Here is a 20,738-nt window from a genome sequence, read left to right as displayed (position 1 = left end):
TTTCAAGAACATGACAAAGTACTTGGTCACCAAAGTGGACATTCAATCAGTGTGTATTTTATAATGCAAAAATGCTTTGGGAGTTAATTTTAGTGCTGTATGAACCAGATACCCATGAAGCCTACCAGTCTGTTGGTCCTCCATTAATTGTCATATACTGTATCTTGTTGTGACACACCATCAACTATCTTTCCAGCTACAGTACCATTCAAAAGTTGAGACACACCTACTCATTCAAGGGTTTTTCTTAATTTTCACTATTTTCTACATTGTAGAATAATAGTAAAGACATCAACTATGAATTAACATTTGGAATCATGCAGTACATTTTTTTAAAAAGTGTTAAACAAATCAAAATACATTTTATATTTTACATTCTTCAAAGTAGTCACCCTTTGCCCACCCTTTGGTTCCACCCCGAAGATCATCTGTTCACCTACTCTGCTTCTCACAAAGACACGGCGGTTGGAACCAAAAATCTCACATTTGGACTCATCAGACCAAAGGACAGATTTCCACTGGTCTAATGTCCATTGCTCGGGGTTTTGGGCTCAATCAAGTCTCTTCTTCTTATTGGTGTCCTTTAGTAGTGGTTTCAGCAATTCGACCATGAAGGCCTGATTCTCCTCTGAACATTTGATGTTGAGACCTGTCTGTTACTTGAACTCTGTGAAGCATTTATTTGGGCTGAAATCTGAGGTGCAGTTAACTCAAATGTATCCTCTGCAGCAGGGGTAACTTCAATTCCTGTGGCGGTCTTCATGAGAGTATCACGTTTCAGGTAAGACCCAGATGCAGACAATGCGGAAGAAACAAAAGTTTATTACTTGTACAGGCAAAACGACAGGCCAAGGGCAGGCAGAGGTCAGTAATCCAGATAGGGTCCAAAGGGTCCAGACCAGTAGGCAGTCTCAGGGTCAGAGCAGGCAGGGTTCAATAATCCAGTGTGGTGTGGCAAGGTACAGAACGGCAGGCAGGCTCAGGGCAGGCAGAATGGTCAAATCAGGGGAAAACTAGAAAACCGGAACTAGAACAGGGGCAAAACGATGGTAGATTTCACAAAACAAAACAAACCCGCGACAGACAAACAGAGAACACAGGTATAAATACACTGGGGAATAACGGGGAAGATTGAAGACACCTGGAGGGGGGTGGAGACAAGCACAAAGACAGATGAAACAGATCAGGGTGTGACAGAGAGCCAGTTTCATCCTAGTGATTGATGTTTTTTTGCGACTGCACTTGAAGAAACTTTCAAAGATTTTCCGCATTGAATGACTGAATGACATGTATTAAAGTAATGATGGACTGTCATTTTTCTTTCCTTATTGGAGCTGTTCTTGCAATAATATGGACTTGGTCTTTTACCAAATAGGGCTATCACCCCTAACTTGTCACAACACAAATGATTGGCTCAAACGCATTAAGAAGGAAAGAAATTCCACAAATGAACTTTTAACAAGGCACACCTGTTAATTTAAATGAATTCCAGGTGCAACCATTTGAAGCTGGTTGAGAGAATGTCAAGAGTGTGCAAAGCTGTCATCAAAGCAAAGGGTGGCTACTTTGAAGAATCTCAAATATATTTTGATTTGTTTAACACTTTGTTGGTTACTACATGATTCCACGTGTTATTTCATAGTTTTGATGTCTTCACTAGTATTCTACAATGTAGAAAATAGTAAAAACAAAGAAAAACCCTTGAATGAATTGGTGGATCCAAACTTTTGACTAGTAATGCATATGCCAACTTACAAGGCACATTCTTGTTTGATAAATTGAAAATATGCCCCTGAATTCTAGAACATTTCTAAAAACTTGCTTGAAACCTGTTTCCTTAATTTGTACCAATACCTAAATACTTCCAATTTTTGAAGGTATTTTGCGTTTCACTCAACTTACTACGGGCCAGTTCCTGAAGTGTTGTAATATACTATATACCTGAGGTGTAGAAAACATTAGGAACACCTCTTTCCATGAAATAGACTGACCGGGAGAAAGCTATGCTCCCATTCAATTAGTGTAGATGAAGGGGAGGTTACAGGCTAAAGAAGGATTATTAAACATTGAGACAATTGAGACATGTATTGTCTGTGTGCCATTCAGAGGGTGAATGGGCAAGACAAAAGATTTGTGCCTTTGAACTGCAAGGCTGCTTGGTTTTCCACTCTCCGTGTGTATCAAGAATGGTCCACCACCCAAAGGACATCCAGCCAACTTGACACAACTGTGGGAAGCATTGGACTCAACATGGCCAGCATCTCTGTGGAATGCTTTCGACACCTTGTCGAGTCCCTGCCCTTACGAATTAAGGCTGTTCTGAGGGCAAACGGGAAAGGGGGTGCAAATAAATATTAGGAAGGTGATCCTAATGTTTTGTTCACTCAGTATCCAACCAAGAGCCATCTCATTTCCACATCCTCTTAATTTTCCTTACCATTTTTGGATGTTTTGGCAAAGAGGTTCATGAGGACAAAGAGTGAGGATGTTGTGCTTTCCAGGCCCTTTTTATTTTTTATTGTCACATAGGAGGGTAGCTGAAAGAGCAAAGTGAGTCATTCCTTTCTCAGACTACTGTGGAATGTTTCATCTGGAACTTGGATGGGTATTTGATCAGAGGGATTCAATATAATGAAATCAAACATGCATGACAAAGGCATAACATTGGTGTCAGTTTAGATTGTGACAGAGGAAAATAATACATACAACCAAAATACATCTATCTATTACGGGTATACAGATGACATTCTCAAACAGGAGCAGAGTTCAGTTTTATGCCGTAATTTGTTGATGAAGGGGGCAGACAGCACCTCCCCCCCTAGTCTATCTAGAACCTAAAATGGTTCTTCGGCTGTCCCCATAGAACCGTTTGAGGAACCATTTTTGACTCTAGATAGAACTCTTTAAGGTTCCATGTAGGAGGGTTCTTTGTGGAAACAAAAAGGGTTCTCTCTGGAATCAAAAAGGGTTATCCTAAATCCTTTTTTCTAAGAGCATAGCAACTGGGTTGCCTGAGTTGTTTGGGGTGTGTCTGTGTGCCATGGATTCTCTTAGGGCCCTGCTGGAATGAGCTCAGGAAACACTGAGTCGCTGCCTCAGCCACTGCACTCAGGCTCTTGTGAAAGTGTTATAATAAGACATAGCTGAAGAACCAAAACAGGCTGTGTGACTGAACTCTCCACGCGAAGCTGCGTTCAAGGCCAGCTCTATGTGGAGTTGGGAGTCCTGCCAGGTTTCTCTCTGCGACTGAGAAATGGAAACAGAAACACACACACACCCTTTCAGGGAAATACACAGCTTTACACCAGGCACTTTTGAGTTTTGCTTTAATTTCCCCTCATAGTGTTCCTTGAAGCTGACGCAGTGTGTGTGAGAACAGCTCATATCTCCTCTCTCTGTCTCTCCTGTCGAATGTTGTGATTTCCTTTATAATTACTGCCCCCCCTATCAGGGCATGAAGGGAACAGAGTGGGAGGGAAGGGGGGGGGCAGAGGGGGGAGAGCCAGGGCCACACCCCTTTCCTGTCCAGCAGAGGCAGAGTTTTAGGGTAGGTTCATCCTTTAGACAGACTCAGTCAGTTACTCACTCTGAGAGGAACCTCCTGCCTCTTTACACAGACACCTCCCGCAGGACAGGGAACACTCCGGATCAACTTTTTCCAATCATCATCATCATCAGCACCACCACCACAACCTTCTTGTTCACCATGGCCAGCTCCAAGTCATCGCAGACCACCCGCAACATTGTGATCGCCTGCCTGGCCTTGTGGTCGGTAATCTCCCTCATCATCATTGTGGTGTGGGCCACCTCTCCGGACATGAAGAGTGCCAGCCAGTGCCGAGCTGAACTACAGACCCTGACGGAGAAGCACGAGGGGGCCAGGGTGGTGTACGCCAAGAACAAGGCAGCCCTGGAGGAGATGGTGGAGGAGGGCCATGCCAACCAGACCCGGCAGCTCAGGGAGACAGAGAGGCTCCTGGAGCACCTGGGACAGACCAACGTGTCCCTGGATGACTGTCGGCAGGAAAACGTGAGTGTTTGCATTGCCTCGCTTTGCTTTCCCTCCCCTCCCCTCCTACTCCCCTCTCTGGTTCCCGCAGGCCTGAGGTTACAACTGACTTGCTCAATCCCTCAAGCTGCCAGTTATCCTCTGTCTCTCTCCTTCTTCTACCCTCTCTGTTGTACCCGATGTGTCATTTTAGATTGATTGGACATCCAAACCTAATCTAAACAGGCATGGCTATGATTTCATGTTTTTTTTTTTATACCATTTCCATTTAACTGTTTGTAACAGTTTCAAAACATGTTACTGTATCATCATGCCAAATAATTACTTGTGAAAATAAATGGCAGACCGAAAATCCACATTAGGCCTTTACATAACAACCAGAGGCACAATGGACAGACAGTATCCATTTAATGTGGACAGTTATGCAAATACTCTGCAAATGCAGCAATCAAAATATTAAAAGCAGCTATCCCTTCCCAGGGAGTGGGTGGGAGGTCAAGATCAACCCTTCCTGGAAGAAGAGGGAATGCAGAAATAGGGCACACCACGTCTGTGTCTGAAATGGCACCCTACTCCCTATATAGTGCTCTACTTTTGACCAGAAGTATGTAGGGAAAATATTGCCATTTCGGCAGCAGTCCATGTTCTTTAAGCACAAAGGTCTTAATCATTCACCGTTGTCTTTGATGAGATCATTATTTCCACCTCTTTTCTTCATAGATACTGAATTAGAGTACATGTGTTCATTGGTGTTGTTTCACATAAAAACGCTGGATGAAAGGAATGTTTTCAGAGGCTGTTCTCATAGCCAAACCTGGTTCTGTCACAAGCCTGCTTTCACTCAGCATTTCAAATATGTGATAGGAGGGACTCCTCGGGATGACTGTGCCAATGTTCACAGAAGTTGTATTAACTAGTTCTGGGAATTCCTGAGGAGTTACTCAATGACCACCACTGTCTTTGTTGCAGGTTATTTTGGGTGGAAACATTACAGTCCTGGAAAAAGAAATCGAGACGCATAAAGAAATCGAGGCAAACCTCACTTCAGAAATCATGCTAAACCAAGGTAGGAAAATTGATGTCACGGTGGGAGGGTATGGGATTTTTGCCTCTGGTATTGGCTACCATGAAAGGAGCACTTTCTCAGCCACGATATTCTTAGCAGCATTTTCCCCTGTAACCATAGAAACCACCCTAGCTATGGTAAATAAATACACATTGGTTGGATATTGCGCCTTCAAAAATGAGTTTACATCATCTAAGGCTGTGATTACAAACGTTGGAAACGGATGACAAATTAGGATTTAAGTGCAAGTTCTAGCAGAGGGAATGTCTTCAATAGCCCTCCCATCTGTTTACCATTCTTTAAAAGCAGTCACACAGGCTACTTCTGCGGTGCCATTAAAGGTATTCATACTCCTTGACTTATTCCACATGTTGTTGTGTTACAGCCTGAATTTAAAATTGATTAAATAGATTATGTCTCCACCCAGCTACACACAATAAATACCCCATAATGACAAAGTGAAAACATGAATTTAAAAATGTCTGCAAATGTATTAAAAATGAAATACAGAAATATCTCACTTACATAAGTATTCACATCCCTGAATCAGTACATGTTAGAATCACATTTGGCAGCAATTACATCTGCGAGTCTTTCTGAGTAAGTTTCTAAGAGCTTTGCACACCTGGATTGTACAATATTTGCACATTATTATTTTTCAATTCTTCAAGCGCTGTCAAGTTGGTTGTTGATTATTGCTAGACAGCCATTTTCAAGTCTTGCCATAGATTTTCAAGACGATTTAAGTCAAAACTGTAACTTGGCCACTCAGGAACAACAGCCGATGACAAGCATACCCATAACAGGATGCAGCCACCACTATGCTTGAAAATACAGAGAGTGGTACTCAGTAATGTGTTGTATTGGATTTGCCACAAACATAGCACTTTTTAGCAGGACAAAAAGTTAATTGCTTTGCCACATGTTTTGCAGTATTACTTTAGTGCCTTGTTGCAAACAGGATGCATGTTTTGGAATATTTTTTTTCTGTACAGGCTTCCTTCTTTTCACTCTGTCAATTAGGTTAGTATTGTAGAATAATTACAATGCTGCTGAGCCATCCTCAGTTTCTTGTATCACAGCCATTAAACTCTAAATGTTTCACAGTCCCCCTTGCCCTCATGGTGAAATCCCTGAGTGGTTTGTTCCGCTCCAGCAACTGAGTTAGGTAGGACGCCTGTATCTTTGTAGTGACTGGGTGTATTGATACACCACCCAAAGTGTAATTAATAACTTCACCATGCTCAAAGGGATATTCAATGTCTGCTTTAAAAAAAAATGTTAAAACTCATCTACCAATAGGTTCCTTTCTTTACGAGGCATTGGAAAACCTCCCTGGTCTTTGTGGTTGAATATGTGTTTGAAATGCACTGCTCGACTGAGGGACATGACAAATCATTGTATGTGTGGGGTACAGAGACAAGGTAGTCATTCATAAATCATGTCAAACACTATTATTGCACACAGAGTGACATGACTTGTTAAGCACACTTTTACTCCTGAACTTATTCAGGCTTGCCATAACAAAGGGGTTGAATAATTATTGACTCAAGACATTTCAGCTTTGAATTTTTAATTAGTCAAAATTTCAGAAAACATAAATCCACTTTGACATTATAGGTTAATGCGTGTAGGCCAGTGACAGAAACATCTACATTTAATCAATTTTAAATTCAAGCTGTAACAACAAAACTCAAGGGGTGTGAGCTAACCGCTAAATGCTGAAAACCCTACAGATAAGAAGTGTATTCCAGAGCTAAGTAAGCAGTAACCAAGGGGCTAGCAAATAAATACAGTAGCTGTGACTTTTTTTTTTACAGTAGATTTCCTGACTTTGAACAACAGAAGGAAATTATAAGTTCCTGAGTAAAGGCCATATGGAAATGACACATTGTGTGAAAGGAGAGATGCCTGTTCTGATAAATATCAGGCACCCCGCCTTCAACAGGGTCTTAATGAGAAATACGTTTACAACATTTTAGCTGCCTAGGAGAGCCCTGTCAAACAGCATAGCTAGCATCTATTGCTGCAGTCTTGCCTACATTGGAAAATTAGAAAAACACAGCTAATGTGAGTGAAACCCCTTTGCTGCCAGACAATTCCCAAAATAGTTAAGAGACGTCATGGAGCCATGTACAGTACACCACTCATACTGATAAGCAATCCTAGGGCCAGACATGACCTTATAAGTTAATAAGGCATTATATGAACTAGGGATGTCCTATTTTTGTCTATCAAAGAAGACTTCGAAAACTGCCTTAACTACACAAAGTATACCTTAGCATTAAATGTCACTGTCACAGAATTTCAAAACTTATTGTTGTAAACACAGATTGCATGTTTTATTTCTGTCACTCAATGTTCTGATTTAGGCCTTATTATGATTTCAGAGCACATTGAATTACTTCACGAGAACCTGACACAGGCCTCTCACAAGTGGGCGTCCTGTGTGGCTTTGCATTCAGCTGCTGAGAGCCAGCGGATAGCAGCCGAGAGCCAGACCAAGGCCTGCGAGTCCAGCAAGCTGTATTTACAGAAGCAGCTGTAAGTATCAATCCAGTGACACTGAGCTGGTACAGATTTACACAGAGCTGGTATGAATTTACACCTTCAGATTGACTACTGTTATGAATCAGCTAAATAAGCCTGGCTGGTTTACCTTTTATGAGTGTCGATATTGTTTCTTGAAACATGGTTATATTTACAGGCAGAAGTGCAAAAAGGACGGTGGCCATGCCTCCGAGCTATTGGATGACGGCGTTGCCGCACCCCAGACTAGCATTCTTGCCTTGGCCGTGGTCCTCTGCGTCAGTCTGCAATTGATAACATGTGAGTGTAATAGCACGGGGTGCTAACTAAGCATCATTATTCAATGCCATGGAGGCTTATAAGCAGTGTGGAAGATAAATCAAAGATCATAACAAGCATATAATAAATCGTAGTTTGTTTGAGTCGATATTCATAGACACTGTCTGCAACTGTCTATAATCCATATCTCAATGTGATAAAATATTTTAATTACACGTGGTTTCCAGGAACATAATGCATAGCCAGTGGGGTCAGCGAAGACGATTCAAGGGGAACACTGTTCTCCAGGACAATAGGAGGGACCTGGACTTGATATTATATGGATATCACTGCTGTACATCTTTCACTGTTAGGAAACTAATTGGGGAATCGGTCAATGATTATAGTTTCTTTTGTTTCTTTTTCAATTATATTTTAAGAATTGTTAAACAAAAATGGTAAAACTTTGTCCTGGACAAAAGGGTTATACTTATTTGTTGCTTTTGAATGGTTTTCAGCTGCATTTACCACTCTCACATTTATATATGTTGGCTTATTTTATTGTTGAACCATACCCTTACCTAGGCTACAATTGAATTGAATACTTAGGGTTTTAATGCCCACTTTTTGGGATATTTCAAGAAAGCACACTTTCGTCTAGGTTAAAGGTCTCTGTATTTATTTGTGTGTAAATGTTTGAATGTACTTTATAAGTACTGTCTGGTCGTCTCTTGTTTGTCCTGTCTTGACTTCTCCCCCCCCACACACATTTTTTAAAATTCTTACCCTACTAGTTATTTCCTACTTTTTGGTTGTAGTTTACCTTCTTCCCTATGATAAAGCGTTTTATGTACATGGGATGGTGAGATGGGGAGGGTTAAGAGGTGGAGGAGATGCGCGACGGGATTGGGTATCAAGAAGACACTAGCTAGATAATATTTTGTGCCTGGTGTACTGGTTTTTTATATATTTCATATATGATTAATTTGCACCATGTATTACATTACAAACAAAAGTTGTCCTGGAGGGGGAATTCATAAAATAAAGTCTGTCCAATTATTTTGTAGCTGGCCATTCATTTGTCACTTTAATTTCTAAACTCTTCTACCAATATTTTAAATTAGAAAAATAAGAACATACCAGTAGTTGTTGTTGTATTATGAATGTTCTTCTCAACAACGACCTGTTGAATGTAGTGGAAAGGAGAGGGGTTCACAGTGAGCTGGGAATGATAATGTGAGGAGCCAAGCCTAGGTTGGGAATTTGGCCATGACACCAGAATGAACCTACACTGGCTACAAGTACTAGAGATGATCTGCGATGACTGTTCACCATGGCCAGAATAATGCATTTGGGCCACCTATCTCCAAGGGACCTCCAGCCCCCCAAAAAACAACAACAAAAACATTGTCAGAAAATAAATACAGTTTTATAATGCCATTCTACACTTTTTGTCATGAGGCTGAGAGCAAATGTTGCCGTTTTAAAGCTAATTTCCTGCAATTCTACACATTTTGGGTTGGGCCAGAGCCAGAAAACATGTGGGCAAAGCGACGTTTAGAAAATTTGTCATTGAACATAGAGCAGCGGAAGAATTCAGTTTGAGTTGTCAGGCAAATTAATTTACACCTTCGATTGACTACTGTTATGAATCAGCAGAACACACATTTCCTGCTGTTTTAAAGCAAATTTCCTGCAATTTGCCATTGCTTATGACGTGGTCATATGCTATCACGGGGGCCCCCTGGAGGTGGGCCCCCAACCAAAGGGTGATGGCACCGTTTGCAGGACACTGTCCCCATCATAACTGCCCTGGCCTGCGACCATATAAATTACTAGTCTTAGGGCTTTGGAATGTCCTGTATCAGAGCAAGGAGTGCCCCCTACAGGCCCTCACACAAGGGGGTCTGGTAACAGCCAGAGGTCTACTGTACTGTCTGGACAGATGCATCGACAAATGTATGCTAATGCAGGCTTGCCCTTACAGCGCACACTTTGTTGAAATAACACCCCTCTCGCTAAACATGCAGCCTGGAAATGTTATATTAGCCTCACAGTCGGTGATTGTAGTGGCAATAGTAAAACTAGGTTGTGACTAGATTGACTACAGCTACGGACGCTACAGTGATGCATAAATAGCCGAAATGTAAAAATGTTTTCGTTGTTTCTGGGTGATTTTTTGCATTTTAACTAACCCTAACCCCTTTCCTAACCGTGACCTAATTGTCATAACCTGCTATGCTATTTATGCTAACCTGCTGTGTAGGGTGACACGAAGCCTAGCGGTTTAGAGCGTTGGGCCAGTATCCGAAAGGTCGCCTGAATGGAATAAGTTGAAAAATGTTCCCACGAGCAAGGCACTTCGCCCTAATTGCTCCAGTAAATCACTCTGGATAAGAGTGTCTGCTAAAAGGTGCACGTGTAAATTCTCCGAACCTGCTACGAAAAGTAAATTCTGGATACGCCATGTAATTCTTATCGTATTATGTTTTGATTAACACACTGTATCTACCGGTAGCCTGCTTCTTCCCCAAAGCAAGTCTGCTTGCGTGTGCGCAGCGTCTGACGCAGCGTGTGACGCGGCTGGCCAGGAGACGAGAGTTGAATATGGGGGGAACTTTATGTTATGCATGTGGTAAAGTTTCATTCGGGACTATCCCTGATAGTAGCTAGCTAACGTTAGTACTGTAGCAACTAGCTACAGTACTCTTCTAATTTCTACAAAATTGTAGCCTAGCTGATCTGGTCACTGGATAAACTCATTCTTGTCACACCGCAATCAACTGAGTGAGTAACATATACTGCAAAATTGTTTTGCGTGGTATGTCAGGGGATATTCATTGTTTTTTTGTTGCTCATAATGACGACGACAGTAGTTGTTGGCTGGCCCACTGCAAATGCGAAAGTGGTTAGGATTTGTTTTGATACGAAGGAACAGTAAACCCAACCACTACAGTTACTTAAGGAACATTTAGGAAATAGTAGCAGGACTTTTGTTTTTTTGGTTCGAGCTATCAAATATCAGCCAGTAATATTTTTGAAACGTCATAGCTAGACGATAGCCTCATAGCCATACCAATAAGAATGATACGATTCATTCTTAATTCTATGCTCACTACATTGAGATTGTCGCCCTGCAGATTCTGGCTAGCTAGCTAGTTACATGGAAGCATCTGAATATCTCCTATGCAAGTGGAAAGGCCACAACTGGCCAGCTAAGGTAAGGCATTACCAGACTAACATCATTTGGATACGTGCACATACACAAATGACCACACATCCCTGTTAGTATCAGATGGAATCTGTACACATGTTCTCAAAAGCTCTCTCTAGTACAGTATTTTGGAGGGAAGGGGTGCAGTATTTAGCATCCGTTTCACATACAGCTATTGTTTCACTTGTACAAGGTTTTGAGAAGAGTGTGCAATTCCAAGAGGAAGAATGGAAGTGGAAATGTTGGGAGAAGGTCACAGGTAGGCACCTCTTGTTATTGACAAACTCAGTACACTTCTCTCGCTCTGACATGGATACATTCATCAATAACCATTAGAGGAGTGTGTATTTTGTTTTGCAGAGTGTGGGTGCAGCAGAAGGAAACGCAAGCCCTGACCCAAGAATGCATCGAGAGCATCTCTGGACATCTGAGTAAGTCCCACAACACTTCTCTGTCAACATACAGTACCTTCCTTTATTAACCAGTGCCAGTCAACTTGTGGTTAGGAGGAAGAATTATTTTATGTCACATGACTAGAGACAATGGAAGTGGCTCTGTTCGTGTACAATGAGCCTCATTTCCTTTTGAGATATGCAGAGTTTTACACCTTTATACTGTCCAACTTCATCTCCCATATCACCGATGAGCCATCTGAAGCAGGGATTATTTCCTTGTAGCTGCCGAGGCCTTTGTGTGTTGGTGTTTCTCTAGTCAACATTCGGTTCCATTTCAATTTATCCCGTTGAGATCATAAACATTTTGTAATTATAAACCTGGCTCACTTTCAGCAGTTGTCAAGACATTTACATAATTTAATTCCGATACCATTTCAGATTAGGGAGTGACTTCCCGTAAGTAGGCCCTTGAGTTAGTGAGTACTTGTAGGACAAAGTGTTGTACAGTTGAGTTGAATCCACATTTGCATACTCGATATGTTACTCAACTTACTGCCATACTTGGTGATACTGATCCAAAAGCAGAGCTCTTGATTTTGGAAAACAATGAAGACCTGACCAGTTATAATGAAATTATTTAATTTGTCACGCAGACTAGTTATTTGGCATGATTGATCATCTAGTGTAAAGGGCAGATATTTTGGACATCATGGGATCAGATAAGAGTAAACATATGAGATTATACATGTCAACTACAATGCCTTGTTTGCTATTATATGATCGTTGGTTACAATATGATCATGTGTGCTTGCATACAATGTCACTTAAATCTCCCACATCACTCTTATCCCAAACTCGTGAAGACTGAACAACAATAGTATCTTTCATCCTCGCGCAGGTGATCATGCTTCCAAAAGGAGGGACCCAATAAGACAATTGAAATACCGGAGAGCACTGCGCTTGGCATTGGATATGTTCCCCTCAGGAGAGACGAGCAGCACTCTGGTGTTAGGAGACCCCAGAACATCCGAAAAGGGAAGAGACCAACGGTTGCCATCGGCGCCTGAAGAGCAAGAAACGAGAGCAAGACGCGTCATCCGAGCGAATGTGAGCAAAAGTGATACAGAAGCAGACCAGGAAAGCACAAAACTTAGAGACAGTAGTATTAGTAGATACTGAAGAGCGCTCAAACGAGGTCCTCACAAGCCCTTAAGATTAGAAGGAAGTGTTGCAATAGTCAGAGATGGCGGACCCAGCAAGCCCAGTGGTCCAGCTTGTGGAGTTCTAGGAATTTGAGTGAGAATGAGGATACCAGTCCACCAAAGCAGGCCAGACAGAGGCCAATTCTCAATACATCACCAGAGAACACTTCAGGCCATTCCAGTCACAAGTTATGGGATGCCTATGAGACACCTAAGCAAAGGGCAGCCAAGTTCAGACTTATGTATAGGCACGCTGAGACACAGGTACTTCTGTGCTGCAAACTTGACACAAATGTCACACAGACAATTGTAATTCACGAGAACTAGGTCAGTCACCACTGCAACTGTTTCAATGCTTTAATATGGCTCTCCACTACTTTTGACGCCAGTTGAGTTAATAATGCCATCATAACAATCATGCCATGATGTTGCTAATGTCCCCACAGGAGCCTCAGTCTGAGGAAAACAACGATTGTGCCTCTCAAAAAACAAGTCCGGGTGCAGCTCAAGAGAATGTCACAGTTCACAGTAAGCCAAATAGGTTCAAATTGCATACAGTGCATTCGGAAAGTGCATTCGGAAAGTATTCAGACCCCTTGACTTTTAGCGCGCCGGAGGGGATAACTGCCGTTTTACGGGCTTCTAACCACCTGTGGTATTTTGTGTTTTTTCACATTGTTTGTAACTTATTTTGTTCATAATGTTGGTGCTACTGTCTCTTACGCGGTACCGGTACCCCCTGTATATAGCCTCATTAGTTATTTTATTATTAATTTAGTAAATATTTTCTTAACTCTTTTTCTTGAAGTTCATTGTTGGTTAAGGGCTTGTATAAATAAGCATTTCACGTTAAGGTCTACACCTGTTGTATTCGGCGCATGGGACAAATAAAATTTGTTCCACATTTTGTTACGTCACAGCCTTACTCTAAAATGTTTAAATTTGTTTTCCCCCCTCATCAAGCTACACACAATACCCCAAAAACTTAATTTTTACAAATTAAACAAAAAATAGATAAATAGAAAAAATAGATCACATTTACATAATTATTCAGACCCTTTACTCAGTACTTTGTATGCCGCCAGAAGCATGGCACACCTGTATTTGGCGACTATCATTATTCGCTCCTCTCAAGCTCTGTCGGGTTGGATGGGGAGCATTGGTTTGAGGCTATTTTAAGGTCTCTCCAGAGATGTTTGATCAGGTTTAAGTCTGGGCTCTGGCTGGGCCACTCAAGGACATTGAGACTGGTCTCGAACCCACTCCTGCATTGTCTTGGCTGTGTGCTTAGGGTCGTTGTTTTGTTGGAAGGTGAACCTTTGCCCAGTCTCAAGTCCTGAGCGCTCTGGAGCAGGTTTTCATCAAGGATCTCTGTACTTTGCTCCATTCATCTTTCCTTCGAGCCTGACTAGTCTCCCAGTCAGTCACTGCCACTGAAAATACATCCCCACAGCATGATGCTTCCACCACCATGCTTCACCGTAGGGATGGTGCCAGTTTTCCTACTGATGTGATGCTTGGCAATCAGGCCAAAGAGTTCAATCTTGGTTTCATCAGACCAGATAATCTTCTTTCTCATAGTCTGAGAGTCCTTTAGGTGCCCTTTAACAAACTGTGATTCCAAACTTCCTCCATTTAAGAATGATGAGGCCACTGCGTTCTTGGGGACCTTCAATGATGCAATTATGTTTTTGATACCCTTTCGCAGATCTGTGCCTCGACACAATCCAGTCTCAGAGCTCTACGGACAATTCCTTCGACCTCATGGCTTGGTTTTTGCTCTGACATGCACTGTCAACTGTGGGACCTTATATATAGACAGGTGTGTGCCAAATCCTGTTCAATCAATAGGATTTACCACAGGGGGACTCCAATCACGTTGTAGAAACATCTCAAGGATGATCAATGGAAACAGGATGCACCTGAGCTCAATTTCGAGTCTCATAGCAAAGGTTCTGAATATATATGTAAATACGTAAAAAAAACAAAAAAACATTTGCTACACTTTCGAAAAACCTGTTTTCACTTTGTCATTATGGGGTATTGTGTGTAAATTAATGAGGGAAAATGTATTTGATCCATTTTAGAATAAGGCTGTAACGTAACAAAATGTGGAAAAAGTCAAGGGGGTCTGAATAATTTCCGAATTCACTGTATGCCATTCAATGTAAGCAGGAACACTTGAATATTCAATTTGAAGATTGTAGATTGTAATAAGTTGGTACGTGTGAAATTTGTGTCACTGCATAGGTATGGCCGACGTGTCAAGTGATATGAGCCTTACTCCACCTTCTTCATCCCCACTGCAACCGCTCCAAGTGTCCTTCGACGAACAGGAGGACAGTAGTTTGGAGGATGAGGAGGAGGATGATGACCTACCCAGTTTCACTTCACCAAAGAGTAAGCTAGTTTTACACTGCTCTCTAAACTGCATGTCTCACATGAAGTCTATATGATATTGTTTCATTGGTTTACTTTGTTATGAAAGATTGGATGATTTTCTTTTTGTGCCCCCCCCAGAAACCCTATCCATCACAAAGGGAGCTTGTGTCTGGTGTAAATATCGACGTTGCCCCTTCTGGCCTGCTATGGTAATTTTCATTAGTCCAATTGATTTTCACTCCTACTCATTCCTAGTATGCTTTCTTCTATCATTAGTGATTTGGAATGGGACTGGACTTACACTTGCATGTATGACATGTTTGCTTCTCATGTCATCGTCAGATCATGTATGTTTCCCGCAAAGAGAAGAAAGCCAGCGTCGTGTTCATCGACACATTTCTTTTCACACAGAAGAGGAAGAGGTGAGCATCTTCAGTAATACTGATAATGATTGTAGATATCAAAGTGTAGATGTTTTCAAACATAATTTATGCTGGGAAGCTGTTTTCATGTGCTGTTATTAGCTGTAACAAGTGATCTCTATGTTAACAAGACGAACATGTATGTTTATGGCTGTAACCTGACGGAATTTGGTCTTTACGAAAGAAGGTAGGAAGGAAACATGAATCATTCGCATAGTTCTGCCCTACTGTGGCTCCAAGGTTAGTCACATATTTATTTAGTGACACGACTTTGAAGGATGAATAAAACATTTTATTTTACCCTTCTTTAGCGTCAAGGTCTCCTTAAAGAATATCAAGCCCTTTGACTGTGAGGAGTCAAATGAGTTGGTGGTGAGATTTTTCTTTACTTGCACTTAAATATTATGTCATTAATGTGCCATGGTTGACTTCCAAATATTGACATGTAGATCCTGTTTTCCATTCAACCTTTTCATGCAAGTGAAGTACATGTTAGGTAATAATGGCACGACAGTCCTGATAGAAGCATCAAACTTTCCAAATGTTGACAAAATCAAACATGCTAGACAAGGTGATCTTTTCATGCCTGTAAATTGTATTATGCGAGAAATATTGAGATAATAACCATCATATCGAAGTAAACGTGGAGTCACGCGATGACGGGTCTTCCTCCCACTATGAGTCGGGAAAGCATGTAGTTTATTAGGCTACAGATGGCATCCCCAGCCGCGCCCTCAGAGCATGCGTAGACCAGCTGGCTGGTGTGTTTACGGACATATTCAATCAATCCCTATCCCAGGCTGCTGTTCCCACATGCTTCAAGAGGGCCACCATTGTTCCTGTTCCCAAGAAAGCTAAGGTAACTGAGCTAAACGACTACCGCCCCGTAGCACTCACTTCCGTCATCATGAAGTGTTTTGAGAGACTAGTCAAGGACCATATCACCTCCACCCTACCTGACACCCTAGACCCACTCCAATTTGCTTAACGCCCAAATAGGTCCACAGACGATGCAATCTCAACCACACTGCACACTGCCCTAACCCATCTGGACAAGAGGAATACCTATGTGAGAATGCTGTTCATCGACTACAGCTCAGCATTTAACACCATAGTACCCTCCAAACTCGTCATCAAGCTCGAGACCCTGGGTCTCGACCCCGCCCTGTGCAACTGGGTACTGGACTTCCTGACTGGCCACCCCCAGGTGGTGAGGGTAGGTAACAACATCTCCACCCCGCTGATCCTCAACACTGGGACCCCACAAGGGTGCGTTCTGAGCCCTCTCCTGTACTCCCTGTTCACCCACGACTGCGTGGCCACGCACGCCTCCAACTCAATCATCAAGTTAGCGGACGACACAACAGTGGTAGGCTTGATTACCAACAACGACGAGACGGCCTACAGGGAGGAGGTGAGGGCCCTCGGAGTGTGGTGTCAGGAAAATAACCTCATACTCAATGTCAACAAAACTAAGGAGGTGATTGTGGACTTCAGGAAACAGCAGAGGGAACACCCCCCTATCCACATCGATGTAACAGTAGTGGAGAGGGTAGTAAGTTTTAAGTTCCTCGGCGTACACATCACAGACAAAATGAATTGGTCCACCCACACAGACAGCATCGTGAAGAAGGCGCAGCAGCGCCTCTTCAACCTCAGGAGGCTGAAGAAATTTGGCTTGTCACCAAAAGCACTCACAAACTTCTACAGATGCACAATCGAGAGCATCCTGTCGGGCTGTATCACCGCCTGGTACGGCAACTTCTCCGCCCACAACCGTAAGGCCCTCCAGAGGGTAGTGAGGTCTGCACAACGCATCACCGGGGGCAAACTACCTGCCCTCCAGAACACCTACACCACCCGATGTCACAGGAAGGCCATAAAGATCATCAAGGACAACAACCACCCGAGCCACTGCCTGTTCACCCCGCTATCGTCCAGAAGGCGAGGTCAGTACAGGTGCATCAAAGCTGGGACCGAGAGACTGAAAAACAGCTTCTATCTCAAGGCCATCAGACTGTTAAACAGCCACCACTAACATTGAGTGGCTGCTGCCAACACACTGACTCAACTCCAGCCACTTTAATAATGGGAATTGATGGGAAATTATGTAAAATATATCACTAGCCATTTTAAACAATGCTACCTAATATAATGTTTACATACCCTACATTATTCATCTCATATGTATATACTGTACTCTATATCATCTACTGCATCTTTATGTAATACATGTATCACTAGCCACTTTAAACTATGCCACTTTGTTTACATACTCATCTCATATGTGTATATACTGAACTCGATACCATCTACTGCATCTTGCCTATGCCGCTCTGTCCCATCACTCATTCATATATCTTTATGTACATATTCTTTATCCCTTTACACGTGTGTGTATAAGGTAGTAGTTTTGGAATTGTTAGCTAGATTACTCGTTGGTTATTACTGCATTGTCGGAACTAGAAGCACAAGTATTTCGCTACACTCGCATAAACATCTGCTAACCATGTGTATGTGACAAATAAAATTTGATTTGAAATAAATCACAGGGTGATGACCGTGCACCTTGATGAGCTTGATGCTCCTGTCCAATAAATGTTTAGTATCTTATTCTGATGACATGATAATCGATGCATGTCTGTCGTTTGACAAATACAAATAATATCGCTGTATTGTCCAAAATAATCCTGTTATGTAGGCTATGCCTGCACTGTTTCTGCGAGCTGTTGGCTAGGGAGCATGTGCCAAGACCAGAGTGGGTACATTCGCAATATAACGCAAAAAAAATTGTTACAAAACCATCAGAGTTGAAAATGTGATGGAAACCCAAAGTTATTTTTATGTGCGCTATGTCATCACTCACTGCCTTTTTATCTGCAACAAGTCATTTTGAGGGAAACACATCTCTGGTGGGAAAAATGCCCATATTGGTTTTCTGCAGATTTTAGATTATTTACATGAAAATCAGTCACTAATTGGATGGAAACCTAGCTATTGAAATTGCTTTGTATTTACTTACTGTCTATATGTTACTTCAGTTGATGTATGTATGGAGAATGTGAGGTGAAATGTGGGTATCTCTCACAGGACAAAGCCAAGGAGATATATGGTACTGCCATCCACTATTGCCTGAAGCTTATTGGGGACTATAGAATTCGCCTTGGTAAGAGAACCTTCAAACATAGGAGGTTAGGATTTGACTCTGTCCAATGTCTTCAGTTGGATATGCAGTACACAATGTTCTGTAGCTAGTGTTTCAATCAATTTAGGTTCTATATATATATATATAGGTTCTAAGCCTGCATATAATTGAATGACCAGTGAATCAAATGTTGATGCATTTGTTCCCCCAGGTTGTGGTTCATTTTCCGGTTCCCTCGTTGAGTATGTTGCTGATGACATCAGTAAGTTTTGAAATGGCCTGTGTTCAAAGTCATTTTTTGTACCTATTTCATTGCTATTTAATGCAAATTCCTAGGTACAAGCAAGCAAGTCAGGTGCTTCCACAGACTGGCAGGAACAACTATCAAAACAAACCATGTGCCAAGGAGGCGATAGTAGAATGAGAATATCGAGCAACATTTCTTGACAGGAACCTCCATACTCTGGTTGATAACAATGAGGCATTCTTCTCTATGAACCATTATGAAAGTTTAACACTTTTGTTTAACATTGTCAGATTGTCAATGTATAATAATGATTGCCAATTCCATTGTATTACTCCTATTTGTGCTCCTGCCCGCCAGGCATCCCTATGAGAAAGCTGTACCTTCTCGGCCCATCTGACTGTTATCTGGCCTCGCCAAGTCAAGACGTGGAGGACCAGAGAAATTACCAGGGGACTCCGGAAGACCATGCGACCACCAAGGACAGTGAACAGGAGCCACAGGTCTCTAAGAGACTGCTACCTGACCGCGCCAAGGCTGCACGGGACCGGGCCAATGACAAACTACTGCAGTTCATCGTCGATAAAAGAGGCGTGGAAAGGCACTTGCAGGTCAGAGAGTTGGTTAGCTGAGGGAAGAAGAGAGTAAAACAGCTTATCCCTGGGCAATGGTTAGGCATCTTTTCTTCTCTTTTCTCCATATCATAGGCTATTATCAGCGGTCAGGTGGTGTCCAAGTGGCTGAAAGCCTTCCGCAAGGCCAGTGGTCAAGCAGTGGACCCCTACTTTGAGACGGACCAGCAGGTGGAGCAGGTTTTCACTTATCTCAGGAGCATCATGGAGGAAGCCTTGCCAAGTCTGCCAGAGTTAGATCAGATCCGCTTCATCCTCGAAGTGCTCTTACCAGAGGTGACTCAATGTCTTGAGTGTTTTTGCAGATTGGTCCTAGATTTGTAAATGCTCAAATGGCATGACAACAATTGTGAGAGTTAGCTATTACAGTGAAGCGCATTCAAATGCGACCAGGCTAGTGTTCTTGCAGTAGTATGCAAATACAGAACTATATGTTATTCAATTGTGTTTTTGTGTCCTATGCTCTCCAACTGTCCTTTCTTTTATTCCATCTCACAAGTTTGAAATTTTCAGGCTGTCATTCATGGAATCTCGGAGGTCGATGACATATCCCTGGTTAAGGCTGAAGAGAAATACTCACAAGGGCCTGGCATCAGTAATAGGTGAGAGGTTGACACTGTATTTGTCTGTTATTTTTTGTGATTTCATGGACTGTAGCTTGTTTTTATTTTGCTGATAGTATTTCCCTTTAATCATTTCAGAGAGCGAGAGGAGTTTGACCTTATGATTGTGCAGCAGATGAAGAAAAAGCACGGCAGAAACGATAAAGAATAAGAAGGGTTGTGTGTTCTGTTTCGGGTTTTCATTGGCTAATGCCACTAGTGTTTATATTGTTCATAGGTTATGTGTTTATAGGTTACATACTCTTTATTTTTCAATACAATCATTTGTATACTGAACAAAAATATAAACACAATATGCCACAATTTCAAAGATTTTACTGAGTTACAGTTCCTATAAGGAAATCGGTCAATTGAGATAAATTAATTAGGCCCTAATCTATCGATTTCACATGACTGGGAATATAGATATGTATCTGTTGGCCACAGATACCTTTAGAAAAATGGTAGGGGCGTGGATCAGTATCTAGTGTGACCACCATTTGCCTCAAGCAGCATGACACATCTTCACATAAAGTTGATCAGGCTGTTGATTGTGGTCTGTGGAACTCTTTTTCAATGGCTGTGTGAAGTTGCTGAATATTGTCGGAAGCTGGAACACGCTTATCCCAAACATACTC

The 20,738-nt window shown here is 42.0% G+C and overlaps 2 protein-coding genes across 5 annotated transcripts; both read left to right on the top strand.

The window, feature by feature from the left end:
• Positions 1-3,439: 3,439 nt before the first annotated feature.
• Positions 3,440-8,921, top strand: si:ch211-1a19.3 (uncharacterized). Its single transcript, XM_035776946.2, has 5 exons — positions 3,440-4,030; positions 4,979-5,075; positions 7,466-7,619; positions 7,783-7,904; positions 8,111-8,921. Coding segments are annotated over exons 1-5 (951 nt in total). The 5' UTR covers positions 3,440-3,454; the 3' UTR covers positions 8,113-8,921.
• Positions 8,922-10,121: 1,200 nt separating this feature from the next.
• Positions 10,122-20,649, top strand: LOC118388039 (PWWP domain-containing DNA repair factor 3B-like). 4 transcript variants are annotated; one of them, XM_035776912.2, is made up of 16 exons: positions 10,122-10,649; positions 11,003-11,082; positions 11,270-11,335; positions 11,413-11,507; positions 12,370-12,578; positions 13,120-13,201; positions 14,924-15,073; positions 15,194-15,264; positions 15,398-15,477; positions 15,789-15,849; positions 18,568-18,643; positions 18,834-18,884; positions 19,227-19,477; positions 19,574-19,774; positions 19,998-20,100; positions 20,200-20,649. In XM_035776912.2, exons 3-16 carry the CDS (start codon positions 11,304-11,306, stop codon positions 20,223-20,225), a joined length of 1,488 nt encoding a protein of 495 aa, XP_035632805.1. In that variant the 5' UTR covers positions 10,122-10,649; positions 11,003-11,082; positions 11,270-11,303; the 3' UTR covers positions 20,226-20,649. The 4 variants fall into 4 exon arrangements, with proteins under 4 accessions (XP_035632805.1, XP_035632792.1, XP_035632800.1 ...); XM_035776899.2 differs by having other exon boundaries at positions 10,134-10,649; positions 20,012-20,100; XM_035776907.2 differs by having other exon boundaries at positions 10,137-10,649; positions 11,437-11,507; positions 20,012-20,100.
• The last annotated feature ends 89 nt before the right edge of the window (positions 20,650-20,738 follow it).

This window comes from Oncorhynchus keta, chromosome 1 (genome assembly GCF_023373465.1).
Source record: "Oncorhynchus keta strain PuntledgeMale-10-30-2019 chromosome 1, Oket_V2, whole genome shotgun sequence".
NCBI lineage: Eukaryota > Metazoa > Chordata > Actinopteri > Salmoniformes > Salmonidae > Oncorhynchus > Oncorhynchus keta.
The sequence above is the reverse complement of the archived record's forward strand: the minus strand, read 5'-3'. Positions and strand labels throughout refer to the sequence as shown.